Source organism: Saccharomyces mikatae (assembly GCF_947241705.1).
Source record: "Saccharomyces mikatae IFO 1815 strain IFO1815 genome assembly, chromosome: 14".
NCBI classification, from domain to species: Eukaryota; Fungi; Ascomycota; class Saccharomycetes; order Saccharomycetales; family Saccharomycetaceae; genus Saccharomyces; species Saccharomyces mikatae.
This window is the reverse complement of record NC_079269.1, coordinates 44,480-71,484: the sequence shown is the minus strand read 5'-3', so window position 1 is coordinate 71,484 and position 27,005 is coordinate 44,480. Positions and strand designations below refer to the sequence as shown.

At 39.5% G+C, this 27,005-nt stretch overlaps 16 protein-coding genes across 16 annotated transcripts; 8 read left to right on the top strand and 8 right to left on the bottom strand.

The window, feature by feature from the left end:
• Positions 1 to 54: 54 nt before the first annotated feature.
• Positions 55 to 2,571, bottom strand: CLA4 (serine/threonine protein kinase CLA4; the record flags this gene model as incomplete). Its single annotated transcript, XM_056225099.1, has 1 exon — positions 55 to 2,571. One exon carries the CDS (start codon positions 2,569 to 2,571, stop codon positions 55 to 57), a length of 2,517 nt encoding a protein of 838 aa, XP_056078951.1.
• A 471-nt stretch (positions 2,572 to 3,042) lies between these two features.
• Positions 3,043 to 4,971, bottom strand: TRF5 (non-canonical poly(A) polymerase TRF5; the record flags this gene model as incomplete). Its single annotated transcript, XM_056225098.1, has 1 exon — positions 3,043 to 4,971. The coding sequence occupies one exon, from the start codon at positions 4,969 to 4,971 to the stop codon at positions 3,043 to 3,045; it is 1,929 nt and encodes a 642-aa protein (XP_056078950.1).
• A 458-nt stretch (positions 4,972 to 5,429) lies between these two features.
• Positions 5,430 to 5,738, bottom strand: TOS6 (Tos6p; the record flags this gene model as incomplete). Its single annotated transcript, XM_056225096.1, has 1 exon — positions 5,430 to 5,738. One exon carries the CDS (start codon positions 5,736 to 5,738, stop codon positions 5,430 to 5,432), a length of 309 nt encoding a protein of 102 aa, XP_056078949.1.
• A 1,148-nt stretch (positions 5,739 to 6,886) lies between these two features.
• Positions 6,887 to 7,879, top strand: RPL18B (60S ribosomal protein eL18; the record flags this gene model as incomplete). The annotated part of the gene is made up of 2 exons (XM_056225095.1): positions 6,887 to 6,998; positions 7,431 to 7,879. The coding sequence occupies 2 exons, from the start codon at positions 6,887 to 6,889 to the stop codon at positions 7,877 to 7,879; spliced, it is 561 nt and encodes a 186-aa protein (XP_056078948.1).
• A 630-nt stretch (positions 7,880 to 8,509) lies between these two features.
• Positions 8,510 to 9,462, top strand: RPS19B (40S ribosomal protein eS19; the record flags this gene model as incomplete). Its single annotated transcript, XM_056225094.1, has 2 exons — positions 8,510 to 8,529; positions 9,048 to 9,462. 2 exons carry the CDS (start codon positions 8,510 to 8,512, stop codon positions 9,460 to 9,462), a joined length of 435 nt encoding a protein of 144 aa, XP_056078947.1.
• Positions 9,463 to 9,866: 404 nt separating this feature from the next.
• YPT11 (Rab family GTPase YPT11) lies at positions 9,867 to 11,111 on the bottom strand (the record flags this gene model as incomplete). Its single annotated transcript, XM_056225093.1, has 1 exon — positions 9,867 to 11,111. The coding sequence occupies one exon, from the start codon at positions 11,109 to 11,111 to the stop codon at positions 9,867 to 9,869; it is 1,245 nt and encodes a 414-aa protein (XP_056078946.1).
• Positions 11,112 to 11,616: 505 nt separating this feature from the next.
• BXI1 (Bxi1p) lies at positions 11,617 to 12,513 on the top strand (the record flags this gene model as incomplete). Its single annotated transcript, XM_056225092.1, has 1 exon — positions 11,617 to 12,513. One exon carries the CDS (start codon positions 11,617 to 11,619, stop codon positions 12,511 to 12,513), a length of 897 nt encoding a protein of 298 aa, XP_056078945.1.
• An 80-nt stretch (positions 12,514 to 12,593) lies between these two features.
• On the bottom strand, positions 12,594 to 13,247 carry MRPS18 (mitochondrial 37S ribosomal protein uS11m; the record flags this gene model as incomplete). Its single annotated transcript, XM_056225091.1, has 1 exon — positions 12,594 to 13,247. One exon carries the CDS (start codon positions 13,245 to 13,247, stop codon positions 12,594 to 12,596), a length of 654 nt encoding a protein of 217 aa, XP_056078944.1.
• A 585-nt stretch (positions 13,248 to 13,832) lies between these two features.
• Positions 13,833 to 14,960, top strand: MCK1 (serine/threonine/tyrosine protein kinase MCK1; the record flags this gene model as incomplete). Its single annotated transcript, XM_056225090.1, has 1 exon — positions 13,833 to 14,960. One exon carries the CDS (start codon positions 13,833 to 13,835, stop codon positions 14,958 to 14,960), a length of 1,128 nt encoding a protein of 375 aa, XP_056078943.1.
• Positions 14,961 to 15,494: 534 nt separating this feature from the next.
• KRI1 (Kri1p) lies at positions 15,495 to 17,255 on the top strand (the record flags this gene model as incomplete). The annotated part of the gene is made up of 1 exon (XM_056225089.1): positions 15,495 to 17,255. The coding sequence occupies one exon, from the start codon at positions 15,495 to 15,497 to the stop codon at positions 17,253 to 17,255; it is 1,761 nt and encodes a 586-aa protein (XP_056078942.1).
• A 190-nt stretch (positions 17,256 to 17,445) lies between these two features.
• Positions 17,446 to 18,690, bottom strand: STB1 (Stb1p; the record flags this gene model as incomplete). The annotated part of the gene is made up of 1 exon (XM_056225088.1): positions 17,446 to 18,690. One exon carries the CDS (start codon positions 18,688 to 18,690, stop codon positions 17,446 to 17,448), a length of 1,245 nt encoding a protein of 414 aa, XP_056078941.1.
• A 229-nt stretch (positions 18,691 to 18,919) lies between these two features.
• On the top strand, positions 18,920 to 19,447 carry ZIM17 (Zim17p; the record flags this gene model as incomplete). Its single annotated transcript, XM_056225087.1, has 1 exon — positions 18,920 to 19,447. One exon carries the CDS (start codon positions 18,920 to 18,922, stop codon positions 19,445 to 19,447), a length of 528 nt encoding a protein of 175 aa, XP_056078940.1.
• Positions 19,448 to 19,660: 213 nt separating this feature from the next.
• Positions 19,661 to 21,952, top strand: SKP2 (putative SCF ubiquitin ligase complex subunit SKP2; the record flags this gene model as incomplete). The annotated part of the gene is made up of 1 exon (XM_056225085.1): positions 19,661 to 21,952. The coding sequence occupies one exon, from the start codon at positions 19,661 to 19,663 to the stop codon at positions 21,950 to 21,952; it is 2,292 nt and encodes a 763-aa protein (XP_056078939.1).
• Positions 21,953 to 22,124: 172 nt separating this feature from the next.
• Positions 22,125 to 23,050, bottom strand: RFA2 (Rfa2p; the record flags this gene model as incomplete). The annotated part of the gene is made up of 2 exons (XM_056225084.1): positions 22,125 to 22,939; positions 23,044 to 23,050. 2 exons carry the CDS (start codon positions 23,048 to 23,050, stop codon positions 22,125 to 22,127), a joined length of 822 nt encoding a protein of 273 aa, XP_056078938.1.
• A 263-nt stretch (positions 23,051 to 23,313) lies between these two features.
• On the top strand, positions 23,314 to 26,028 carry EMW1 (tetratricopeptide repeat-containing protein EMW1; the record flags this gene model as incomplete). The annotated part of the gene is made up of 1 exon (XM_056225083.1): positions 23,314 to 26,028. One exon carries the CDS (start codon positions 23,314 to 23,316, stop codon positions 26,026 to 26,028), a length of 2,715 nt encoding a protein of 904 aa, XP_056078937.1.
• Positions 26,029 to 26,120: 92 nt separating this feature from the next.
• Positions 26,121 to 26,888, bottom strand: DAL82 (Dal82p; the record flags this gene model as incomplete). Its single annotated transcript, XM_056225082.1, has 1 exon — positions 26,121 to 26,888. The coding sequence occupies one exon, from the start codon at positions 26,886 to 26,888 to the stop codon at positions 26,121 to 26,123; it is 768 nt and encodes a 255-aa protein (XP_056078936.1).
• Between the last annotated feature and the right edge of the window lie 117 nt (positions 26,889 to 27,005).

The window sequence follows — 27,005 nt, the reverse complement described above, 5'->3', positions numbered from 1 at the left end:
AAAAAAATACATAAAGCTGTATTATGATATGCTTAAAAGGAATAGTTGCGTGATTCACTCTTTCAATTCCAACAGTGATGTTAAATCCTTCGGATCACATGCCAAATTAAAGAAACCATGATGTAAAAGCTCTTCAGTTGATGCCCTGTATCTAACATCTACACAAAGACACACACTTAGGAACCGTTTGATCTCTAAAGATAAAGTTTCTGGATACTTGAGTTTTGGAGTACCATTAGTTGCAATTAAATAAAGCGCCTTTAATGGATCCTCATTTAAGTATGGTGGTTCACCTTCCAACATTTCAATGGTCATAATACCCAAGGACCACACATCAATTTTTTCATCGTATTCACGTTGTTTGACGACTTCGGGAGCCATCCAATAAGGTGTCCCAACCATAGTAGCTCTTTTACTTCTTTTATCGGTTAATCTGGCGCAAAATCCGAAATCTGTAATTTTAACTCTTGCTCTTGTGTCTAACAAGACGTTGTCCGATTTGATGTCCCTGTGGATGATATGCTTATCGTGTAGAAATTTCAATCCTTGACAAGTTTCTCGTACAATGTATGCAATTTGAGGTTCTGTTAATGGTGAGTGTGATGTATCGTTTGTGGGACTATTCTCGATAATATCTGTCAGTGAACCACCTTCCATATATTCCATTACCACCCATAAGTCATCATCAGTCCTCAAATACGCCTCGAGAAAATTGACAATATTCTTATGACGTGAATCCTTCATAACTAGAATTTCATTTACTATGAGTTCTTTGCGAGGCTGTTTAGATAAAACCATTTGCTTGATAGCAACTTTATCTCCCACTTGGGGTTCATCGATCTCATTATTTATAAGTTCGATCATATTACTTTCAGTTGGAATATGCGTCCTCTCGGCAAGGTAGACAGATCCACTTGCACCCTGGCCAGCCTTCTCGATAACCTTGAAACAAAGAGATGGATCCGCATTAACCGTGACATTTTCCAATTTGTTCATTATTTCGGCAGTTGACATTGTTGGTCTTGTTGGCTTCTTAGGTTTGGCCACGCCAGTTGGTTGCTTGGTATCAACATCCGGTTTCTTTGGAGCTTTCCTCATTGCACGAAGAGCTGGCTCATCGTTCTTAGGCGCTGCATGATGTATAGCTGTACTGCTAGCACCAGCACTTTGATTTGGTGGATATGGAGCTCTTGGTGCTGATATTGGCGGTTTGGGAGCTGTCCTTTGAGGTTGAAATTGTGGAGCCGTAGGACTTGAATTTTGTGCATAACGGGGCATGGCATGGTTTTGAGTTGATTGTGCACTCAACGGTAATTGGGGTTGTTTGGAATATGGGTTTATCATATTGTGATGCGGTCTATAAGGATTTAATGGAGATGGTGATGAAGATGAAGAAGGAGAAGGTAATTGCTGGTGATAGGGATACTGTTGATGCTGTTGTTTTTGCTGCTGTTGCTGCAAAGATCGCTGAGAATGGTTTGGATGTATAGGTCCTCTAGGAAATTGTCCGTTGGTTGGGGAATGTCCGTTTCTCATCTGGGTATATTGCTGGTTAGGGATGTTTTGCAAATGTCTAGGAATATTTGACTGACTATTAGGCAATTTTGTGTTTATTGGTGGCAGAGAGCCACTTCCAATAGAAACAGGTGATTTGGTATTGGGCGGTTGTGGAGCTTGCCTTTGTGATATCATACCTGAAGAAATACCCGAGGATGACTTTGAATGCACCGAATCATTTCTGAGTTTGTTGTCACTGTTACTGCTAGCCAGTGATTTCTGAGAGGAAGTAGCTTCACCACTCTGAGACTTGTCCAAAGTATTTGTGGGATTACTGACACCATTATATTCCTGATAAAACTGCAACACCTGAATAACCGCTGCTGAGTTGTTGTTCCAGTCTTCTCCTGTAATCCTTGAATGCTTTAGTAATTTTTCCCAGTTTGTAGGCATGCCAACGAAACTACCTGTTTCTGGGTCAAAACCAACGTGGACTTTATGCGTGAAATTGGTCGGAGAAGAGACACCACTTAATAGTGGACATTTGGCAAATATGGCGTCCAACCAACTGTGTAGATCATTTTCGGTCTTTGTAGCAATATATATGGATTTTTTTGAGTTGTTGTCAGATGATAAATTTAAAGTGGATGAGGATCCTGATGATACTGAATTTCGGTCATTGCAGCGTATCAACTCAAAGCAGTACTGTTTCAACTGCGTCCTGCTTACGCTTATAATACTTGTTAGTGGTATCTTCAAGATTGCGTCGTCATTTTGCTTATCGTTCTTATAAAGTGCAACATATGAATCGTGTAGCATCAAGAATCTTTTTTGCCATATAAATGAAAGTATACCGTCATCTTTGTAAGACACCCATCCGCTTTTTTTCTTTGAAGGATTTGTACCTGAATGGGACACAGATGCTAAATCGAGTTGGCTCATAAGTTTAGTTATAGGTTTCGTTTGATTGTAGCCAGTACGGCTCTGGCCATTCGAACTGGGAGGTCTAGGTGCCGGCCCAATATTTTGGAAATCGTTGTCTGATATCTTGTTAGCTGCAGCTGAAAGAGACATTTTTACTTTTTCTGAGATTTCAGTTTTACTGTTCAGTTTGTTTTATAGATGCAAAGGAAACAACCAGGAAAAGATAGCAAAAGATGCAATGGTTTTCAGGAGCGCAGTACGTTTTGATCGAGATAAAGAACTTGGTGCTTTGATCTTATTAATTACTGAACCAAATAGATAACAACAGTAGCATATGTACAAGGCTTACGCTAGAAGGCCTCTCTCAAATCATGTGTCTCGAATCAGACTTACCTGCACATTCCATACTATTCCTCTATCATACCAGAGATGAAAAATTTCGTCATCTTACCGGCTCGAGAAAATTTCCTTATCGGGAAACTTTCCGTTTTTGGTGGCTCCATTTTTCCTCATTGGGAAACTACCCACGCGTCTGGTATTCTTTTCTTATACTATTTATATATGAAGATATTGTAGTAATATTCCTAACTTTATAATAAAAGGTATATAAGGGTCCAAATGCTAAAGAGCCCGGCCTTTGGAGAGCCAATAATCCCTTCTCGTTTGTGCGTCTACCGTCTGCGTCTCCAATGGTGGCTTCCCATCCTGTCCGAATGAAATGTCACTTTCTTTTTGATCATGACTGGATTCTTCCTCATTCTCTGAAAGTCCCATTAGGTCATCTATGCGAAGATTATTGTGATGTGGGAGTGAGCCGGGACCAGTATCTTTCTTTTCGAGTTGGCGCTTGTTTTTGTTTACTGCTAACTCCGGAGGAGGAGATGGAATAGCGCTTTTTTTTGTCTTTCCCTCTCTTTTATGCTTGGTTGCTTTTCGTTTCTTCTTGGGAGGTTCCTCGAGTTTGTAGATTTCTTCTGCTGGCAGATCTTCGGTATCGTTTATGAATACGTCCTCGTGGACTATTCTCGTGCGCCTTTTATGGTAGCGCTCGTTTTCAATTATGGCCTTATTCTCCACTAAACCTCTTTCGTCTTTGAAATCTCTCGTTTGCCCACTGTATTTAATCACATTTCCCAGTATACTTTTTCCCACACGATCTTTGAATGTAGCAGAATCCAGTTCCCAGCATTTATTGGTCAAAAGTTCAAAGGCACCAGCAAAGGCCTTTTTTATATCCTTCATATTAAAAGAGCCCCTACTTATATTATTACTTGGATCACCGGGATCTTGAATAGCTAGCGAAAATTTACTTCTTGAAGGTTCTAAAGTTTTCCAATACGATTTAGGAATATAAGATGGGTAGCCATCAGACATACCTATGGCAACATCATCATAACCAAAATTTTTGCCGTAGAGCTCAAAAAAGTCAATTAACAAAACACCCAAGTTATCGAGGGCGTCGATATCGTTTGATTTTATCCGTGGGTGCATATTTAGAAAAGAATAAACCAAACAGATTACTGTGAATCCTCCCAATCCACCTGTGTGCACATTGTTCAATCGTCTTGAATGCAAAAATTGTTTTATAATAAGTACCAGTTCACGTAATCCTTGTGAATCTCTCAGCCATTCCCTAATGAGTTTTGCAGCCTCTAGCCCATTTGTTCTTTCAAATGAAACGTCAATGTGTAACTGCGATTGAGGCTCTATGAACTTAATGATAGGCACTCGCGTTTTAACTATCACTTCCATTCTTATGGCCAGCCCTTTGGTTTTCAAATATCTCGCTAATTCGTATATGTAGTTTCTGTCCTCTTTATCTCGATTCCGGCTGTTTATGACACAATCGATATCAGAACCGGGCAAATATAAATCGGTAGCAAACGATCCAAAAACATGCAAATCCGCATCTCGCCATAATTCTTTGACTGCTTGACGCAACTTATCAATTGTTCGGTTTCTACATTTGATTTCGCTTTTGCTTGGCGAAATATAACGAACGAAATCTTTGATTTCTAAAGTTAACCAATCAGCTATTCTTCTTTGGCTCGAGTGGCAATGGTCTCTTATCCAAGGGTACTCTGCATTGCAAATACTCTCAGTATCCTGATGATATTGTGAACCAAATGTAGAGATTTCGTATTGGTTGAGCGACAGGAAATCGCATTTTTCTTCGTCTTCTCCTCTTTTTTGTTCCTTTTCGTCTTCAGAGGTGTCAGAAAAGGCAATAAAATCATGGTTATCTTCTAGAGAATGGTCACCTTTACGAGATTCAGTTTGTCCTTCTTCATCGCTGGATGTACCTTCTTCTATAACTGGTATTTCAACGTCAACCTTATCATTTTTCATCAGGACAAAGTTTCCCAAAGTACCATCGTCGTCAACATCAATAGCAAGGCTTTCATACTTGTTGAAATGGGACCGATTATCGTTGAATACTTCAAACATTTTTTGCGTTCTTGTGAAAGATGATTTACGCATTCGTTTTATACGTTTATTTTCTTTGCTTTTACCTTTCGAAGGTGAGTATTGTGCTTTAGGCCTCGTCATATCTTGACGATTTCTCTCTCCACCACAAATGTATAAATGTCGTAATAATGCTGATCTGCTAATGGAATAATTCAGTACGGTCCTCTGCACTGATGTTACAGGTTTTCCATTCAATCAAGCAAAGCATACGTTAACAACTTTTTTTGAGGTGATGAGATGACTGAAAATTTCACTGGGGGTAACCACCAAAAATAAAATACATCATTATTAAATTAGTATGTAGTTATGAGTTTATACAATAGTGTTGCGAGAGTCTTCCATGCCCTTATCAAAAGGAACACTGGAAGCTCAAAGCTCATGCCTTTTATTAAGCGTGACCATGGATTTATTTGAAGTTGTAGTGAAGCCGGCAACTGATAAAATACATGTGGATAAAAAAGTGAAAACGAGTGGAGCTTAGCTTCTCTTCTAGGGCAGGGCGGGGTATCATTTTTAGTTTCAAGTCATGGTCATGTAACCTATAGCAAGGCAAAGGCAGCAGCACCGACTATGGCACCCAGACCGGCAATGGAACCCTTAACAGCAGCGCCGACATATGTACTGATGCCTTGAGTAGTTGTATTAGCTTGGCTGCTGACAGATTGAGTAGATAAGGTAGCAATAGTACTTGTGATGTATGGTGTAGAAGTGGTTTTTACGGTGGAGACCATGGATGTCGTTCTTTGAGGAGTGGTGGTGACATCGACGTAGGTAACACCATCTGAAGTAGTGTCCGCGTGAACAAGGGCAGCAATGGTTGCAAAGGCAGTAACAGTAGAGAATTTCATTATGTTTTGATATTGGTATTAAAGGAAGGTAATTAGTTGTTTTAAAATCAGCCGAAGATAGCAGTAAAGAAAGAATGCAGTTGGTTTTTTACGGACCTTGCTCTCTATAAAGAGACAGGCCAAGAAGATGGAAGCATGATGACAAGGTTCTAAGGGTATGTTTAGGGCCTTATATATACATAAAGACATAATGATTTAATTTTCATGAGGATTGCCCATCTTCCGCTTCAAAGCTGTGGTGGAGACGCCAAAACTGCAACAGCATTGATCTCAAAGCGCTCTATTTGGAAGTACAGGATCAAGATTAGGATCAGGATCAACATTTTTGATCCTACACATTTCGTGTCAATACCCTCACCATTTGGCGACTACTATGGCTCTGAATACCTTCATTTTCGCGTCATTTCATTGTATATTCTGGTTTTTCGTGACGCGCGGTTTTGAATTATGGCCAAATTTTTGGCGTCGCTAAGGTTCTTGAAGACCTTGTTCAGTCATTGTTAGAAGAGCAAGTATAGTTCAAGACCATAGAAGAATCATAAAAAACTTGGGATTTTGTTAGCAAGTGTTTAACAGGAATCGCGTCTTGTGGCTCACAAACCATCGCAATGGATGCGCCTTTCTTTATATTTACTCAGCACTGTTGTGGAGAAAATAGAAAAATACTGGGTGCCGTAGCAATCTCTCTGAAACGGAGAACCACGTTTTAAACATGCTAGCAGAACAATGTATTTTTTTTATTCCCATTTGACAGTAATCGCTCCCACTCTATTATTCACCCATTTGTAGCTAGTACAGAAAAGAAAAAAGGGCATCAACCTCAAATTTCATTTCCAAGAATCGAAGTCGTTTCAGGGTCATCAACTCCCAAATACCATCACGGGCATAATATAGTTCACTAGACATCGCCATAATCTTCTTGCATTCTTACTCTAACTTCTTTCAAAAAACCCTACAATTTAGATATAGTGTTACCCGCAGTGCTGTTGATTTCAGGACAAGCCTAGTGAAACTATTGATCATGATATAATGAAAAATTTTTCAAAAAATCTTTGCTGCAATTTTGCAATTAACCTTCAAAAACGAACTGTTTTTTTAACATAGTTAGTAAATCAAATAAGTTCAACGAAAAACGATAAAGTCAGAAAATGGGTATTGATCACACTTCTAAGCAACACAAGAGATCTGGTCACAGAACTGCTCCAAAATCTGATAACGTCTATCTGAAGTTATTAGTCAAACTATACACTTTCCTAGCTCGTATGTATTGAGATTTGATTCTCATTTTTCTTCTGGATAAAAGGATTCTGTGATATTATTAACCTTTAGTCCCGGCAATATTATAAAGGCTTCAGTTTTTAGTATTGTTGTGTGTGACGGGTCTTTAGTGCCAAGAGTGAAATTCTTTCTCTCATGTCCCAAAGATTTCTACCAAAGCCAGAGAACGAAAGTTTTATGGCAATTCTGCGAGTACTAAAAGGTAGTATAATACGACCTTAATGTGCGGACCAACCAATTGAGCAGAATCTCTTTTCTTCGAAAGGAAAGAAGAATTGATGGCTTCTTGTTGTGCACCGTCCTCTTTGTTTTTATAATATGGAAACTTTGAGGCAGCTCTTCGAGAGCATCAGTAGATCCTTTGTCCCTTACTAACAAAATCTGAAAACTTTCGTTTTCTTGTCTTACTCGCAGGTCGTACTGATGCTCCATTCAATAAGGTGGTTTTGAAGGCGTTGTTCTTGTCTAAGATCAACAGACCACCGGTTTCGGTTTCTAGAATTTCTAGAGCTTTGAAACAAGAAGGTGCAGCTAATAAGACTGTTGTTGTTGTTGGTACCGTTACCGACGACGCTAGAATCTTCGACTTCCCAAAGACCACTGTGGCCGCTTTAAAATTTACTGCTGGTGCCAGAGCTAAGATCGTCAAGGCTGGTGGTGAATGCATCACTTTAGATCAATTGGCTGTCAGAGCTCCAAAGGGTCAAAACACTTTGATCTTGAGAGGCCCAAGAAACTCCAGAGAAGCTGTTAGACATTTTGGCATGGGTCCACATAAGGGTAAGGCCCCAAGAATCTTATCTACTGGCAGAAAGTTCGAAAGAGCTAGAGGTAAAAGAAGATCTAAGGGTTTCAAGGTGTAATCTAGTATGCATCGAAAGCTCCGATTCATTTTTACTTTCTACCTTTCCTTTGCTTCAGTATGTACCAGGCTGGAAAATGGGATTTTTCCAAGCCATATGACTGATTACAGTAAATATCTGCATGTATAGTAACTTCATAATTCAAGAATATCAGTCAGTATCGAACCGAACCAACTTTTTTTTTTTGATCAGTACAGTATATGTAGTCTATAGTCCATTTTTCACTGCTAAAAAAAACTAAAACATCAATACTGTTTACATCCGAACATTTTGCAAACCCATTCATCTTTATTGTGTTTTTTTCCTTTATTTATTATCATTTTTATGCATGGGCCAAAAGCGCGTTTGCGCCCATTCCCATTGATTCACCAGGCACAGTGGAGGCCATCTGGACGGAGCTCCAGTGACGAGACCTTGCATTTGGTAGAGTCGGCCTATTGTCGTCGACCCCTGATGATGGGATCTCCCCAGCTCATGGCTCTCTGTAAACCACCTCTAACGCGGTTGGGTAGCCCAGCTTCAATAGGCGAACATTAGTGAAGATATAATCGTTAAAATTGATTAATGAAATTTTGAAGTGGGTTTGTCTGAAATATTGCAAAGAAACGTATAGAACCAAAGATAATAAAGATGGCAGGTGTTTCCGTTAGGTACGTACAAGTTTTTATTCATTGAATGAATGCTACTTTAGAGAGATAATTGGATAACCAAAGAGAAAACAATGAGATGACGACATACAGGTGTAAAAAAAAATCCAATTCAGCGTAGAAGTTCCATTTTAACTTATAATTCAGATTTTAGCTTCAATACGTGCTTATGGATGGAATGAAATTGTGGCTATAGCGATATTCAAAGAAATATAATCAAATTAATCATATGAAACGAAATTTTAGAAAATGAACAGTTCAATAAATGACGTTTTTTGGGGCTTTAAATGTTTGAAAATTCCAAAAAACTGAGGTACCCATGAAAAACAATCTTACTATTGTGGTAATGATCAATAATAAGCTGTCTTTATGCCGTTATTCCAAGCAAGCAATTTGAGAATAAAGATAGGCTATCGAAAAAATGTCTTCCGTTTAATTATTTTCCCGAGCATTCTATTTTCAATTTTTATGTTAACACTTTTTACTAACAAAAGCATTTAAATTGTGCCTTTTTTAATTAGAGACGTTGCAGCTCAAGATTTCATCAACGCTTACGCTTCTTTCTTGCAAAGACAGGGTAAATTAGAAGTTCCAGGTTACGTTGACATTGTCAAGACCTCTTCTGGTAATGAAATGCCACCACAAGATTCTGAAGGTTGGTTCTACAAGCGTGCCGCCTCCGTTGCTAGACATATTTACATGAGAAAGCAAGTCGGTGTTGGTAAGTTGAACAAATTGTACGGTGGTGCCAAGAGCAGAGGTGTCAGACCATACAAGCACATTGATGCTTCCGGTTCTATCAACAGAAAGGTTTTGCAAGCTTTGGAAAAAATCGGTATTGTCGAAATCTCTCCAAAGGGTGGCAGAAGAATTTCTGAAAACGGCCAAAGAGATTTGGATCGTATTGCCGCTCAAACTTTGGAAGAAGACGAATAAACGAGTTGTTGAAAATAAAAAGCTAAATTTTTTATTAATATTATCATTTTACTATAATATCATCGTTTAACTCAAACAAAATTGATTTTAAATAATTTATTTATTTAAATTTTGCCATTTTATATGTACATTCATCATCATCAATATAGCTGAAACCAAAATAAATAAATTGTGTTTTTAAGTTCGATTTATAAAATTGTCCGTTGCCTTTGTTATATCAACTAATTTTTATTAATATAGACCAAAACATTAAAAAGTAAAAACTTCTTGCGTCAGTACTAAGCTCTTATAATATTTTATTCGACAATATAAACTGTATCATGCGTTTATATTGGCATTTATATAATGACAATCGTTTATTTGGCAACGGCAGCCTACAAAAATGATAGATACTACGTGGAAAACTAAACGCAACAAATGGATTGATTATTTGTGCTGTCGTCATTGGGTTTCGTAATGTCCACCGTACTGTTTTTTTCAAGTTGCTGCTGACGTTGCCGAGTAACATTGAAGGGTTCTTCTACCGTGTCATGATATTCTTGGTCATGTGCTTGCAACTCATCGGAAGCGATCGGTAAGCACAGATCGTTATTTTCGAAACACCCGTTTTCAACTAGGTCTAGTATTATCATATTCATTGTCCTTTCGACAACGTTAACCCATTTACAACTTACTTCAAAGTTTCCCGAAATTTGCACACCATGTTTCTGCTGTATCTCTTGAACCATATGCACCACGTCATAATGGCTTACTTGCCTTTCCTTATAAAGGTCGATCTTGTTGCCCACCAAAAAGAATCTTGCCTTGGCCAAATCCTGGGAGGAAAAATTCTCCATGGCCTGCACGATCCACTGTTCCATGCAATTCCGAAAGGACTTAGCATTTGTTATATCGTACGTCAATATCACCGCATTTGTCTTTTTATATAAAGATGGAATGATGGCGTTCTGATACCGTTCTTGGCCCGCCGTATCCCAAAGTATGACATTGAAAAACCGATTATCTATGTTGACCAAATTAGTCTTGATGTCTATCCCGATAGTGCTTCTTGTTTCGATGACAATTTCGTTGGGATCCGCCATTTCGTGACTGTTATCCAAGTTCGGGTTCCCAAACTCGCTCGCCTTATCTGTAAAATGACTAATATCTTTAAACTCCTTCTCAAAATCATTAGAGCTATACCGTTTCCTTTTCTCTTTCATGCTTAATCTATGATTCACTACGGTTTTCTTTAATCCCAAGTCTCTATGCTGTTGTTGCTGCTGGTGCCTCAGTCGCACAGACCGTGACATTTCCGCTCGTGTCATTAACTCATGACAGTAGCTTAAGATCATAGCCGTCTTTCCTACGTTAGCATCTCCAATCAACAGCAGCTTTATGTTGGACGGTTCTATAACTGTACTGGAGCCACTGCTGCTAGACCGCCCAAACGCACCTGACTTGTTCAGCGAAGGAGATCTCATTATGCCCAACCCAGGATTCAGAACTGTGCCACCATGATGGTTATTCGGGAGGAATGAAGATCCAACATTTGTTGTTGAAGTAGTTTCCCAATTGCATTCATTAGTCCATAGAGGCGTACTGGGTGTCGGTGACGGTATTGACGGGGACGTTACAACGTTCAATGAGTATCGTTTCCTTTGAGACATCAGACTTTCGGTGGTATTTACGGTGTACGAGATGCTGATACAAATGCCGGTACCAATGCCTATAATAACCTTGTATGCTTATGGTAGTGGCATATTGGCTCTTCCGTTATACGCATATCATTTGGCGTGTTCTGGCCGCGGCGCGTAACGGCCATGAGAGTCGATGGGCGGCTGCCACTAGTAGTTCGTATTCTCTTCCCTTCCTTCTTTCCTTATCCCCCCATGGTACTACCTGTAAGTTAGCCCAACTCACTACTATTTCCACGAAAATGTTGATAGTTGTCGTGATTATGTTGGTATTTCTTGGACAATTGATCATGCATTGTTATAGTAAGCTCATAGGGTTGGAGGCGGCAACGCAACTGGGATACCCGGCTGGTCCCCTTTTGGGGCTATAGTACTGGTCTTTCCGGGATAAAAGAAAAGGATCTGATGTTACACTCGTCTTACTCCTGACAATATCCTGGTAACAATAGCAACTACAAGAATATAAACGCATATTACTATGTCAGGTCCTCCACCCCCTTACGAAGAACAAAGTTCGCACCTTTATGGACAGCCTGCGAGAGACAGCCAAGATGGCAACGCCTTCATTCCAGAAGATCTTAAATATTCCACAGTGGTCGTCTCGTGCGAACCCATCATCCGGCAGCGGTTTATGCACAAGGTTTACTCTCTTCTGTCGTGCCAGCTACTGGCCAGCCTGTTGTTCAGCTACTGGGCTAGCGTTTCCACTTCTTTGCAGACTTTTATCATGTCACATTTCGCCCTCTTCTACGTATGCATGGCGGTGTCACTAATATCATGCATCTGGCTCGCAGTAAGCCCTCGACCCGAGGACTACGAGGCCAGTGTTCCTGAGCCTTTACTCACGGGTCCCGGCGAAGAAACAACGCAAGAGCAGAGACGCCTACCTTGGTACGTCTTGTCCTCGAACAGACAAAAGCTCACCCTGCTGTCGATTTTCACACTATCTGAAGCATACTGTTTGTCACTGGTCACTTTGGTGTACGACAAAGAAACTGTGCTTTCAGCTCTGCTGATTACCACCATCGTTGTTGTCGGCGTCTCCTTGACCGCACTATCTGGGAGATTCGAAAACGTGCTAAATTCCGCAACGTCAATATACTACTGGCTAAATTGGGGCCTATGGATTATGATCGGGATGGGTCTCACAGCCTTACTGTTTGGCTGGAATACTCATTCTTCTAAGTTTAACCTGCTTTACGGATGGCTGGGTGCCATTTTGTTCACTGTGTATCTTTTCATCGACACGCAATTGATTTTCAGGAAAGTGTATCCTGATGAAGAAGTTAGGTGTGCCATGATGCTTTATCTGGATATTATCAATCTGTTCCTTTCCATCTTGAGGATTTTGGCTAACTCCAACGACGATAACTGAAAGGGAAATAACGAATTATTTACACGAATATATTTCTTCTTTTTTACATAGTTTATAAATTCATAAATAATGGGTGTTGCTCATAGTCTTCTCATCTTTGGAGATCTCACGCCACCAAACTTCAATTTGGTGGCGTCGCTAATTTTCACGATCTTCTTCACAACATTGGCACCTTCCTTTCCAACAAGAGCAGATATAAATGCAGCCCGGCCCTTCCCAAAATCGTCCATAACCACCTCAATGTCTTTATTCAGCATGTTTTTCTCCTTGATTAATTCAAACATTTTACTACTGGTTTGAAATGCAGCTTCATACTCCCCTCTAGCAGCCTTTCTGAACCCTAAACAACCAGTAGATAGCGAGATTCTCACCTTTTGAGGTAGGTTCAAATAGTATAACATCGTATCGTTGTACGTAAGCCCCTTATTCTTGTGGAAGTTTTTGTCCTCCATCACGCTGGAGAATGTCAAATGCGTGTTGTTTTTGGTAAATTTCCCATGCAAGATATACTTCACCACCTCTTGTTGAGGCTTGTAAACCTCATTACTACTATTCGTCTTCCCAGAAGAAGAACTGGGGGCGGAAGGGTAAGAAATGTTCGTGATATCCTCTTGACTGGATAAGTCCTTAAAAGAAAAAGATACTCTTCCATTCGGACCAGTAGAATTCCATCTTCTGATGGGCCCAACAAACCGTGTCCATCGGCAGCCTTTGCACATAGATTGTAACATCATCACGCACACCCTATCAGACTAATCTTTCATTCCTTTTCTTTTAGGAGAATCCACTGCTTTACCACTTTACTTACTCTCATTTCTTCGTCCTCTTTCCCAGTTCATCATTATTACTCAAAACAGTCACGAAGTACGAAACAAACTGCTACTCATAACTGCCTGGGATTTTAACTCAAAACACAGTAATAGGATACTTGAAGGCTAGCATGTCCTAGCATAATCGAGAACTCGTCGTTGACACATTTACATGTAATACGTGCAGAAAGCTCATTAATATATGTACGTTGTTATGTCTCCTCAAAGTGGCATTCTTGCTGCAAACTAGTCCGTACTAAATGATGGTACAGTGGCCCACAAACAACATTGAAAAAAGCGAGCTTCATATGCGAAAGAGGGCAGGCATAATCTCCAAGGGAAAGGACGCATATTTCGCGAGTGAGTGCCATTGTGTCGTGTAAGTAGTGTGGGCAGGCCCGTAGCGTATTTATTGATAGGAGTTTAAGACTAAAAATACAGAGTTCTTTGCTTCATCTTTCCTTTCACTTTCTGTTTCCCGAACCCCCACTCCATCACATTCTAATTCGTATGTCTACGGAAGACCAGAATGGAGTTTCTCTGCAAAGAGGATCAGAATTCATTGCAGACGATGTGACCTCGAACAAATCTAACAACACGAGGCGAATGCTGGTGAAAGAGTATAGGAAGATCGGCAGAGGTGCCTTTGGGACTGTTGTACAAGCATATCTAACTCAGGATAAGAAGAACTGGCTAGGCCCCTTTGCCATCAAAAAAGTCCCTGCTCATACAGAGTACAAATCCAGGGAATTGCAGATCCTGAGGATTGCCGACCATCCAAATATTGTTAAATTGCAGTATTTCTTTACCCATCTGTCCCCGCAGGATAATAAAGTTTATCAACACCTGGCCATGGAATGCTTACCAGAAACTCTACAAATTGAAATTAATCGCTATGTGACAAATAAACTAGAAATGCCATTGAAACATATCAGGCTGTACACATATCAAATTGCGCGCGGAATGCTTTATTTACATGGGCTTGGTGTCTGTCATCGTGATATTAAACCCTCCAATGTTCTTGTGGACCCGGAAACCGGGGTCTTGAAAATATGTGATTTTGGTTCGGCCAAGAAATTGGAACATAATCAACCTTCAATTAGTTACATCTGTTCAAGATTTTATAGAGCACCTGAATTGATCATTGGTTGTACCCAGTATACCACTCAAATCGATATATGGGGGCTGGGTTGCGTCATGGGCGAAATGTTAATTGGTAAGGCTATATTCCAAGGTCAAGAACCTCTTCTACAACTGAGGGAAATTGCTAAATTGTTGGGACCTCCTGATAAAAGATTCATCTTCTTCTCAAATCCGGCTTACGATGGTCCTCTGTTCTCCAAGCCACTATTTTCGGGGTCTTCACAACAGAGATTCGAAAAGTACTTTGGCCATTCCGGTCCAGACGGTATTGATCTCTTAATGAAAATACTGGTTTATGAGCCACAACAAAGATTGTCTCCAAGAAGGATCCTTGCCCACCAATTTTTTGATGAATTAAGGAAGAATGACACTTTCTTACCAAGGGGTTACACAGAACCAATCAAACTACCAAACTTGTTCGATTTTAATGATTTTGAGTTACAAATCCTGGGTGAATTTGCAGACAAAATCAAGCCTCAGGAAGCTATTGAATAGGAATTTTTCGATCGACTTGTCCACATCTACTAGGAAGGTTTGATGGTCAAATATGTCCTAATTGTTCCCCTTTTTATTTGTCGTTTTTTTATTTCTCTTGAAAAGGAAAATTTCTTTTGAAATAAGTTATTCAATTTTTTATTGATGTTATCATACACTTCTTTTATCAAGTCATTCCTTCAACTTCTTTACTTTTTATTTTATGTTCTAATTTTTCTTTCTTTTCTATTTCCTGTTCTTTCTTTAATTTGAAATATTATTATTAATTTAGTGTTAGTTTATAATTTTAATTTGGCCTACGTGCCTTGTACTTAATTGCTCGCGTATTATTATTATTCATATAAGACTAGTTTTGGAATATCTCCTTATTATCTTTCTGAAGCTAGCTTTAAAAACATTTACCCGGAAAGTCATCGAGTAAAATTTTTCAGATATTTCAATCTCATCTCATCTGCAGAACAGAAGATATGATAATGTCTACTGGCAAAAGCTGGTAATAAAATAACCATATCATTGAATTGAGTCCCAAAAGCAATGCCAAGAAAAAAGTCTGCCGCAAAAAGAGCTAGAGAACAAGCAAATAAAGAGGCTAGTGTGACTGCCCCGGATTCTGCCATCAAAAAAACAACTGAAAACATTTCTACTGCGGTTGAACCGGCAATCGAACCAAGAGAACCATACGCTTCTAGTGAGGAGGAAGAAGAAGAAGAGGAGGAGGAGGAGGAGGAGGAAGATGATTACGGTGAGCTAATAACTGATGAAGTAGAAAACGGTATCAATCAAGTGCTAGATGCTATAAAAAATAATAAAACTGATAAACTATTGGATCCTAAAGTAAAATTCTTTGAAGATCCCGAATCTGCTGTTGCCAAGCTGGTAAATCGCGAGGGCAAGCATAAACCTATTTACTTGAAGGACTATCACCGTATGAACATCCTTTCTGGTGATGCATTAAGAGGAGATGACGAAGAGAACGAACATGCAACTGTCGATGGGAAGCAATCTTTTGTTTCCCAGCAACGCGAAGAAAAATCTCAGCTCTTGGATGAAATCAAGAATGCCTTTAGTGATGACAATAATGAAGAGGACAATGAAGATGAAGATGATGGGTTCTTGAAAAGAAAGGAACCTTCTACAAAGAAAGAGGAAAAGGGATTACCTGATCCTTCCGGGAATGAAGAAAACTTCTTAGAAGAATTTGTCAATCAACAGGCTTGGATTCCTAAAAAGGGCGATAAGGTGATTTCCTTAGACTTGAACAATAATGGAGAGGACGATGAAGAATTTGAAGATGCTGCGGAAAAATTTGAAAATGCCTATAATTTTAGATATGAAGATCCAAACGCAGCAGAAATTGTATCATATGCACGTAGTCAAGCCACACTAAGAAGGTCTGACAACTCTTCTCGTAGAAGAAAAAGGGAGGAAGAAAAGAAGGTCAAGGAACAGGTTAAAACAGAAAAGGATAAAGCCGTCCAAAAAAAGAAGACTAAGAAATTGAACAAACTGACAGACATCCTAGAACAATTAACCAAAGAATATGGAGCTGAAATTAATGCTGATATGGTGAAAAAAATTACCGATACTCTAATGAAAAACGATTTCAAAGAGGAAGAATGGGATAATGTAGTAGCGGAATTGTTTAACGAGGAGTTTTATAAACAGGAGGGAAAGCCCACCTGGAATGAAGATGACGAAATAATGGGTGATTTTTATGCTGATGGTGACGATCAAGGGGAAGAAGGTATAGTGGAGGAAGATGAAAATGAAGAAGGTCCCAAGAGAAAGAAAAGCAAAAAAGTGGAAAAAATACAAAAGAAAAGAGAAAAGAGAAAGGTTAATGAATTGGTAGAAAATGCTTTAGAACAAAACAAGCTAGCATTAATAGAAGAGGTTGAAAAGGAAGAAGAAGAAAGAAAGAGTAGGAGTCGCACGAAAGAGGAGCAAGATCTAAAGTTTCGCTATCGTGAAGTTTCTCCTGAAAGCTTTGGTTTAACTGCAAGAGAGATTTTCGCCGCCGATGATACTGATTTAAATGAGTTTATTGGTTTGAAGAAGTTTGCACCTTATCGTGCTAAAGAACTAAGAGCGAAGGATAAGAGGAAGGTGATGAAAGCAAGAAGATTAAGAGATTGGAGAAAGAAAACTTTCAAAAACGAAAGTGGGTTACCTCCAGTAGACCCAGAAACAAGTGGGAAAGAAGATGACACAATACTGATACCTGTAGAAAAAGATACTAAAAGCAAACACAAGAAAAAGCACAGCCATAAACATAAAGGCCACCAGAAAAAATGAAATAGAAGAAATTTCGGCCCTGTATATTACGGTACATATCCTTACATAATGAGAAACTCTCCGAATTTCCCTCGATGTCATTTAATTACTAATATGTCACTTTTTTGTATTTTTTAATGTTTATTATTCTTTGTCCCTTCGAACAAAACCCCTTTGAAAATATCAACTCAACTACCATCGCCGCCAACGGTCAATCAGTAAGTTTGTCATCAATAGACTCACCTTCACCCATGCGATCAGTACTGGGTCCTACAATAAGGGGGATTCCGTTGGCATTCATATCTAGGAAATTATCGGCGGTATGATTTGGTATTGCAGCTGCGGTCACTGTAGAGTGGTTAGAAGATGATGATGCAGGTGCTAATGCTGAGACAGAAGGAATTGCTGCTGATGTGCCTGAGGTACCCTGTTGGGTGGAAACTCTTGGTGAAGGACTGAAAAGGTTATGCAGATAATCTCCCATGTTGAAGTTGGGCGTCCTAAGTAAGTTGAAATTGGCGCTATTCAGCTCTCTTGAAGGCGTGGTAGGTACGTTGCTAGGCGGGTGCAATGTGTTTGTGATAGGCCTTCTTCTCTGTTGTGGTGACAATGCCGCCTGAACATTACCACTATTGTTACTTAGGTATAATGAGGGAGAATCCATGAGAGATTCATCTGGAAAATTTGGCAAAATATTTGTTTTGAAAGTGGACTGCGGAGAAGATGCTGAGGGTTTAATATGAGAAAATCTTACTGCATCATTTGCTGTGTTTGTTGTCGTACCATTCAAACTTAATTGTGACGCGTAGTGATAAGAGCGTGGTGTAGTGGGCATCCTTACGCTCATTGGTGTACCATGATGTGAAGACTTACTGTACGGGCTCGTGGCGAGATACATCAAGAGGTCTGCCCCCGCAGTATTATCGCTCTCCTGTGGTGCATCCTTAGAAACCGGTGCCTTCTTTCTTATATTATTATTATTATTATTATTACGTTTTGGCGTCATAAAGTTTTTATCGTGGGGACGCTGGTAATGCGATGAGGCATGTGGTAAAATTATAGGAGTAGCCGAAGCCCTTGGAGTGGATGGAGTGCCATCCTTTCTGGGCTTCAATTGTTGTGGACGGCTTTCAGCTATTCGTTGCCGTGAACATGGGGGTGTGGTTGGCTTCTCTACAAATTTTACAGGTGATAAAACGGTCATTTTATTTGTATCATCGTGAAGGGGCTTTTTCGCAGGCGATATAGCCTCTAAAAGAGATCTGTGCTCATCATCAACGTCTTCGGAATCCTCTCCGCTTCTTTTCTTTGTTTCACAATCCTGTTTTCGTTTAGTTGATGGGACATTACTTAAACCAAGCTTTAATTGACGCGTCATCTGGGCCAATTCAGCCCTATGCAAGATCCTGGAGGCCAATTCTTGCTCCTTTTCAGGGGACATTTGGGGTTGTGACATTTCGTATACACAATGAGAACACTGATTGGAAACAACACCACTCTACCTACCCTTTTGGCTGCTGATATTTTTTGGTTACTGTTGCACTTGATTGGATTTTTTTTTCTTGCACTTTCGCGTGATATCAAAACTATATGAGGAAAGATGAAAAGAAAACGTCATTAAAGGTATAAGAGATTAGCTCTAGGAGAATTAGCACCCGATAAAGTAGGTGATCAAGAAGCCAAACATGAGTCTGAAAAGTAGAACACTAATACGCAGCTGCCTCCTTTATACTAGATGCCTAACCAGAAGTATAGGGCCTCGTGCAAGCTACAACGTCTGCCGTACTTTTCCCAAAGCACCGTTGCACACCAATACCATCGCATATAACGAAATGAAAAAGGACGGCAAGAAGGTTCATTTGGGGTCTTTCAAAGTAGAGAAGCCAAAGATGATGATAGCTTTTACCTGCAAGAAATGTAATACACGGTCTTCACATACAATGTCCAAGCAAGCTTATGAAAAGGGGACCGTCTTGATTTCTTGTCCGCACTGCAAGGTGAGACATTTGATAGCAGACCATCTGAAAATATTCCACGATAATCATATCACCGTGGAGCAGTTAATGAAAGCAAACGGAGAGCAAGTTAGCCAAGATGTGGGCGACTTGGAATTTGAAGACATCCCAGATTCACTAAAGGACGTTCTGGGAAAATATGCCAAGAACAACCCAGGACTGACGCCCCACCTACCCCATCCTTCTCAGAAAGAATGAGTGGCTCATGCACAGACATGTATATAAATATATAATGGTTAAGTAGAATTATTTTCCAGAAACTGAGTCATGGTTGGTGTCAAAAACCCGCACATCGCATATTTTTTTACTGATAACCAAATGAAGATTTAAGAGTAGCATACATAAAGATGAGCTACTACCGATTGTGAATTAAAGCTAGACCTTACTTCAAACAGCGCAGCTAACTGAATCATGAAACGATTGCAATTGTTGGGTAGATCAAAATACTTCTCACTGGTTTCCCATGCTGCTAAGGGGGAAGAGGAAGAGGAAGAAAACTCTGCTGATGCGAATAGTCCTTTACTCAGCAGAGGTCGCGAGAGCAGGTCGAGGTCGTTGTTAGTAAACGATAGGTCATCTCTCATGTGTTTGCCGACAAAGGTTCTACTACTAATACTGCGAACTTTGGATTTTAACACTTTAGTAACACTATGCCAAGTTAATTTGACGTTGTATAATTTAATCACCAATGAATTTCTTTTCCAAAACGTTATTCTAGACTCAAAACTTTCGCTACTGAAGTTTAATGCGTTAATACACTCTGAATTTCACACTTCGAATATTACCTCATATAGTGATAATTGTACCACCCAATCTAAATCACAAAATGCAAGGTTCCTTGTAAGATCCATCGAATTCAAGAATCCTCAATCACAGGACTCATTGTTAAAATACAGCAAGTTTTATAATAAGAATGGCCAAGGCTCTGTTATTGCTGGATCGTATAAACTTGATTCGTACGATAAAGACTTGACAATGATGAAGAACATGCGATTGAACGATGAAACTCCCACAATAACTTCAGAACGAATCAAGCTGCTGGATAAATTTGAAAGTAATTACTTCCATTATACTTACATTGAGCTAATGCTAGATATTATAGACTATCTACCGAATTTGACGAGGGTGGTTCTGAGTGAAGTGGAGCCGAACTTCAAAATCCCTCTGTGGTACTCTGTCTTTAATGATGGTTCTAGAGACTTTTTCAGAAAAATAATCAAGGGCCAGCAGTCCATAACCAACGAAGATTTGAGGACTTTTCAACTGTCTAAAAAATTTGTCAAAGAGTACGAGTCCAAGTACTATTCTCTACCAAGGCTGAAAATTCTAGAAATCAAAGCACATAATAAAAGACAAAGATCCTCCAATCGGCAGCGTCATCATCAACAACTTGTATTGAGACCAAGCTTGTTCTGCTGTTTTGGTATAATCAATGAACTTAAATTGGAGAATGTGACGATCGACACGGAATCATTAGATACCCCAATGGAGTTTCTACCGTTGTTTTTGAAGAACGAAAATACCGAACTATACAGTTTACAATCACCGATCACAGCACTGACCTTAAACTCATGCGATATAGTCCCCGGGAATGGGATATTACGGTTATTCCACTCTTATTTTAGAATGGTCAAACATTTATCCTTGCTGAATATTAATAGTAAGTTTGACTTATTATTATGCAGCTGTTTCCAATCATTATCCAATTTAACAATCGATTGTAATAGCAACTGTTTTACCAATGAACAAGTGGTCAGCGAGTCGTATTATTTCCAGCAACGAAACATTGATGCAGAGGACGATTTTAATGACTGCAACTCTATGACTGAAACGTTGTTTGAAGCGCCATCCGATTCGAAAATAATAACACCTCCACCAACATCTTCCGTTGTACTGTCTTTGAATCTGAAGTATATATCTAGAACCACTGGGAATGATGTTTCAAACAACCCATCACCAAATAATAACAAAAAGCCCGCCATCTTGACTGCGGCACAATTACAAACTTTTCAAAGACAGAGGATTCCTGAATTTCATTCTTTTTATCATTACTACCGGTTACTTTGGGAAAGGCTTCCAAGTAAGAATATATCTATTAACGTTATCAACATTCCATTTACTAATGTGTATCCGTTATCTCCTCTATCCTTTTGGGAACATCTCGCAAGTACAATGAGTGGTATTGATGAGACAGATGAAGATGATAATGACGAAGATGATCAGGAGACACTAATCGGCTATGAAAGCAACCCCATAAGAGATAGCATACCAACTGCAAATGGTGTTCCTAATTTGAGAACTGTAATGAGCCCCGAATCAGACGTTCATCACACTTACTATTGGAATAACTCTGTAAGGCGTTGCCTGAAAGATAGTTTGGTCAAGTTGAAAAATAGAACAATCGAATATAGAGACTTGGACGTGGAAGAGTTTTTACAGAATGTGACATTGGAGAACTTTTTTAATGATTTCCAAGATCCAGAGAATTATAAAGATATTCCAAACATCAATCTCTGGTGTTTCCTGAGGAATTTATCGAAATTCAAAGCTGTCAAAATAAGGATGTTGAGACATTTTTCATTATGTACACCGAGAACAAGATACGATTGGGAATTATTATTAAAGCCCGTCCTGCGTGTGAATGTTCCCATTGAAGTTAGAGATAAGGATGGATTTGTTCTTTATTCATACGGACAAAAGTAAGTAAATCCTTCTTTTAGTTGACTTTATATAGTATATTTATGCAATTCAACTTAATATTCGTACCCCTCACAACTTTATAGTAGGCTCCATTCTTATTCCATTTTGACGTTTTCTGGTAAAGGGAATACACAGATAATCATTAAACAGATGCAAAAAAACAATCTATATACTTTTATAAGGCAAAGAAGTTATTATCATCAAAAGTTGGGTAGATGAAACCTTGATCAGTCAAAGTCGTACAGCAATTTCTGACAGTAGTTTCATCCAAATTCAAGGATTGCGAAATCAATGGAATTGGTACAGCAAACGAATTCGCATCTTTACCAACACATTGCTTCTTACAAAATTCCAGGATTCTCTGTAACGGGCTGGACCCGGAAGATGTGTCATTATCGTCCTTAACAAATAATGACTGTCCATCGTTATTGGATGCAGTCTCAGAAGGTTGTTTCATCATTCCACTGGCTATAGAATGACATTTAATGACTTCCAAGTGGTGCGTTAATACTTCATTGAATGAATCTATCGGTTTAATCACAGCGTACTGTATATTTTTCTTCCCACCAAACTCCTTCAAAGCTCCAAAAACCTTTACGTAACCACCAATTTCAAATTGCTGAGCAACTTGTGAACCATAGCCTTTACCGGAAGAATCGTCATTACCTGCAGCCAAATCATTAGCATCTTCGCTCCACTTTCTCACTTCTATTTGGCCAGTTCCGTCTTCAATAGTTAAAAAGATGTTAGCGGTATGATCTGTAATGTTTCTCACCACACCTACAAAGCACACGTGATGAAGTTCTTGGTTATGCGAAACGAAGGGGCCATCCTGAATGTCTTGTTTGGACTCTAAAATTTGCTTAATCGTCACAGGCGTCAGTGTGTTAACTCTGGTGTTAGTTTCAGATTCTCCACTACCGGGGCGGGATTCAGAGTTCTCGAAACCACCTCCCGTTACTGATGAATATTCGTTATAGGGTTGATAAGCTATTTATTGGAGTTCCACATTTTGTTAGTAATTTGAGCGCTAACTAAAGGTCAAAACCGTCCAGAAAGAGAAGGGATTTCCCACTCAAGGGTTTTAGACATACTTGCCATTGTTAATATGCTTAAAATAGCTTGTTTTACGTACTCACAGCCAACCTTGCCACATATATTATAGCATAAATTGATGTAATACTACTTATTATAATGGAAAAAACGCGTTCCCTAACGCGTTCCGTAGGTGGCGATGATTATTCAAGATCTTCACTATGAAAAAAATAGAGAAAAACTCTCGATGGATGCCCATCGAGCTTGAGAAGAGGTACTGAGAAAAGGTTGATAGCTTAGGGAAAGAGTGTACTAGAACCTACAAAATTATGGACACGTTATTGCATGCAAGAATATTGCTGACAGCAGAAGTCGAATCGCTGAAGACGGGTCCTTTGGACCCGAGATACGTGAGAGAAGCTGAACACATCATCAGCGGTGAATCATACCAGCTAGTGCAGCAATTTGTGGACCGATTCAAGGGCAAGATCAAAATTTCAGGAGAAATATCTGCATGCAGCGTCATCGCTGCTTTAAATGAGTTTCTTGAAATTGAAGTTTATGAAGTAGGCCAAGAGAATGAAATGCTTTTTCTGGCTATCGCTCTTTTACAGACCTTTATTCAGAATAACTACACAGGTCCGGCAGCACGGTTGAACGCAGTATCAAGTTTGTTCAGCAAAACTGGAAACGAAATAGGAGCAATCAGTAAAGCTCTTGTCCGCTCATTAGCTGTGATGGGCCAGCCTGCTTACGAGTTAATGGATGATCCATTGTATTTAGTTTTATCGCTATTGTTACTTGAGAGGATTACTGGTCAAGGTAGCTTATTCTCTGTTTCCCAGGATCAAGAAGTGCCGTTACCTGTTATTTCTCCTGATTCTACTCCAGGCCTATTGGCCGTAAGTTACTGGTGGTGGGCAAGAGCTCTTTTGACACACTTGTCACTGATTCCTGAACCTTCTGGCTTCCAAGCTAGTGTTGCAGCCGCAATATATCAATCTACTGACCTTGCACATGCGGTCATTAAGGACTTACCAGAAAGCGTTCATGAAGATTTTAAAAGACAACTCTATGCTATGTACTACTTGGAGAACGTCAAATGTTCATTGGCTATCAACACAGAACATCTGTGTCTGCCCTCCTTGACCAAAGTGAAAAATATAACAAATTTTGAATTTGTAATGACAGGCGCACGTGCTACTAGAACCAAATATCAGCAAAAAGCTCATGCGGGGCTGATCATTATTGCAAAGTCACTTACATTTCAAAAGTTTGCTATAAACACAAATTCTGTCGCACCAGAAACATTTGCTCTGGAATCTGATCTATTATTAGAGAAGCCTCATTTCGAATCTCTCACTGACGAACCTTTAGATGAACAAATTTATAGCAAAAGACCCAAACTAGATCTTGGATCAGGTTACGAAGAAGATAAACTATTGCCATTAGCCCTGCGTCAAGAAAATATCCCTAGGTCCTTGCTCGATTTAGATCCTAATAATCAACCTAATTTATCTGACTACGACAATATTCAACTACTACTGCGTCTCTACACCATAAAAAACACTACCCCTGCCAAGGATCCACTTGTGGAGGAAGAGCTAACTGCTTTGCTTTCTAGGATATTATATCAAAATGGTGAAAAAAATTGGTCTATTTTTGCCCGCTCATTATGGGAGAGGTCAATTATTGAAACAACGAAGGCTAAGACTATTGAAAGAGGACTTTTACAAATGCAGTCACTTGTAGAGGAACTGGATTTGAAGATTAAAAGTAAATTGATTCCAAACTCAGATGAAATTAATGTTCCTAGCAGACTGTCATATATCCATCAGCTTCCATTTCTTCCTAGATGGGAACTGGATGCAACCTTGGCGGAAAAATATATGTCGCTGGGCATTTTGAAATCTGCTGTAGAGATTTATGAAAGACTAGGCATGGTGTGTGAGACTGCATTATGTTATGCCACTGTTGGAGATGAAAAGAAAGCAGAGGAAATTCTTTTACAGAGAATAAAGGAAAACGACTCAGACGCCAGAGCCTTCTCCATTTTGGGTGATATAAAACAGGACCCATCTCTCTGGGAAAAAAGTTGGGAAATTGGGAAATATGTTAACGCCAAAAATTCCCTTGCCAAGTATTATTTTAATCCTCCACCTTCGTCCGGGATTCAACCAAATTTTTCTGCTACCTTGAAACATTTAAATGATTCGTTGAGGCAATACCCATTGAGTTTTGAAACGTGGTATTTTTATGGTTGTGTTGGTTTGCAATGTGGGAAAATGCAAATAGCTGCTGAGGCATTTTCTAGGTGTGTCTCTCTAGACCCTTACCATGCTCTTTCATGGTCCAATTTAAGCGCTGCATATATGAAAATGGATAAATTAAAAGAAGCCTATAGCTGTTTAAAAAGAGCAATTGCATCTGATGCTCAAAAGAACTGGAAGATTTGGGAGAACTTTATGCTTGTTGCTGTTAAGCTAAATGAATGGGAGGATGTTTTAATGGCATGTAAACAACTGGTCAATATCAGAAGAGATAAATGCGGAGAAGGTTCCATTGATCTACCGATTATCGAGAAATTAGTGGAACTGCTAGTGACTAGCGAGTATCCGGAAGAACCAGAAAAATTATCTTATTTTCAAAAGAGCTGTACAGAATTTATTTGTAACACTTTACCTCAAGTAATTACCACAAGCGCAAGATGCTGGCGATTGGTTGCAAGAGTAGAACTCTGGAGAAAAAGACCATGGGCAGCACTAGAATGTCATGAAAAGGCTTATAGGGCTATTTCTCACAATCCTGATCTGGAAATTAATGAAAAGGTTTGGAATGATACAGTAGATGCTTGTGAAGATTTGGTGGCTGCATACGAATCTCTTGGTGAAATGGAAGGTAAATATGGGCCTGACAGCTTGGTTTGCAAAGACTGGAAATACAAATGTAGATCTACTATCAAAGCACTGATGAGTAAAGGCAGAGGTAGATGGGATGACTCTCCTGGTTGGGACAGGCTAGTGGAAGCAAGAAGCCAAATATGAAAAGCACGTTTCATTTATAATTGTGAATCTTACATAGCGCTTGTACAAATAAATATACATGGACATAGACTAAGCACATCGTGTGCACATATTTATAGTTTATCTCCTCGGTTGGGTGACCGCTCCTGTGAAAGAAGAGCCTCAATAATGTTGAGCTTGTTTAGGACTTTGCACTCAAAATCCTCTTGCCTCTTTTTGATCATTTCGAGCTCGTTGTGAAGATAATCTAAACATATTTCCAACTCCAAATTAGAATCTGACCAGGATTGCTCATTACCAATGTGTGGAGGTAGCGCCGTTTCACTGAACCTGTTGGTGTTCTTGTTTATCTTAGGACTCTTAATGACTTTCCCAACGTCGCTATCCTTGGACAAAATCATAGGGATAGTGTTGAGGGTAGGCGGAATTCCAATTGTTATTGAATCTAAGGGCAGAGGTTGAGATCCTGAATGCTCTTCGTCAGAACTATGGTTATTTCTATGTTCGACTGATGACAACTGTTGAAAGAGATCAGGTCCTGGATGACCTTTGACGAAGGAAGAAGAGGATGAAGATGAAGATGATTCATTATCAAATTTAGTTCTTGGTTTTGGATGCTCTGGTGCCTCGTCCAAGAGCGCTCCCATTAGCTTGAGCTGAGAAGGTGAGAACTGTGTTCGATCTGCACTAAAAAGGTCCTTCAGTCGACGGAACTTGGTCTTTAACGTTCTCGATTGTCTATATCTTGATCCAGTCTGTCTGTTGTACTCATCGAGCACTCTTTGCCAACTATCCTGTTTGTAAGCATAAGGTTTAAGATGGGGCTTATGTCGTATCAGCAATCGCAGAAGCAGCTCTACAGGATCTACTGATTCATCCATTATGGTCGGCTCCACCCAGCTCTTTCAAAGTCTAGTTGAATCATGTCGTTATCAATGGTTTAACTCACCCGAATGGAAATAACGCTTATTTTGACGTCGTGATCGAAGGATGACAAG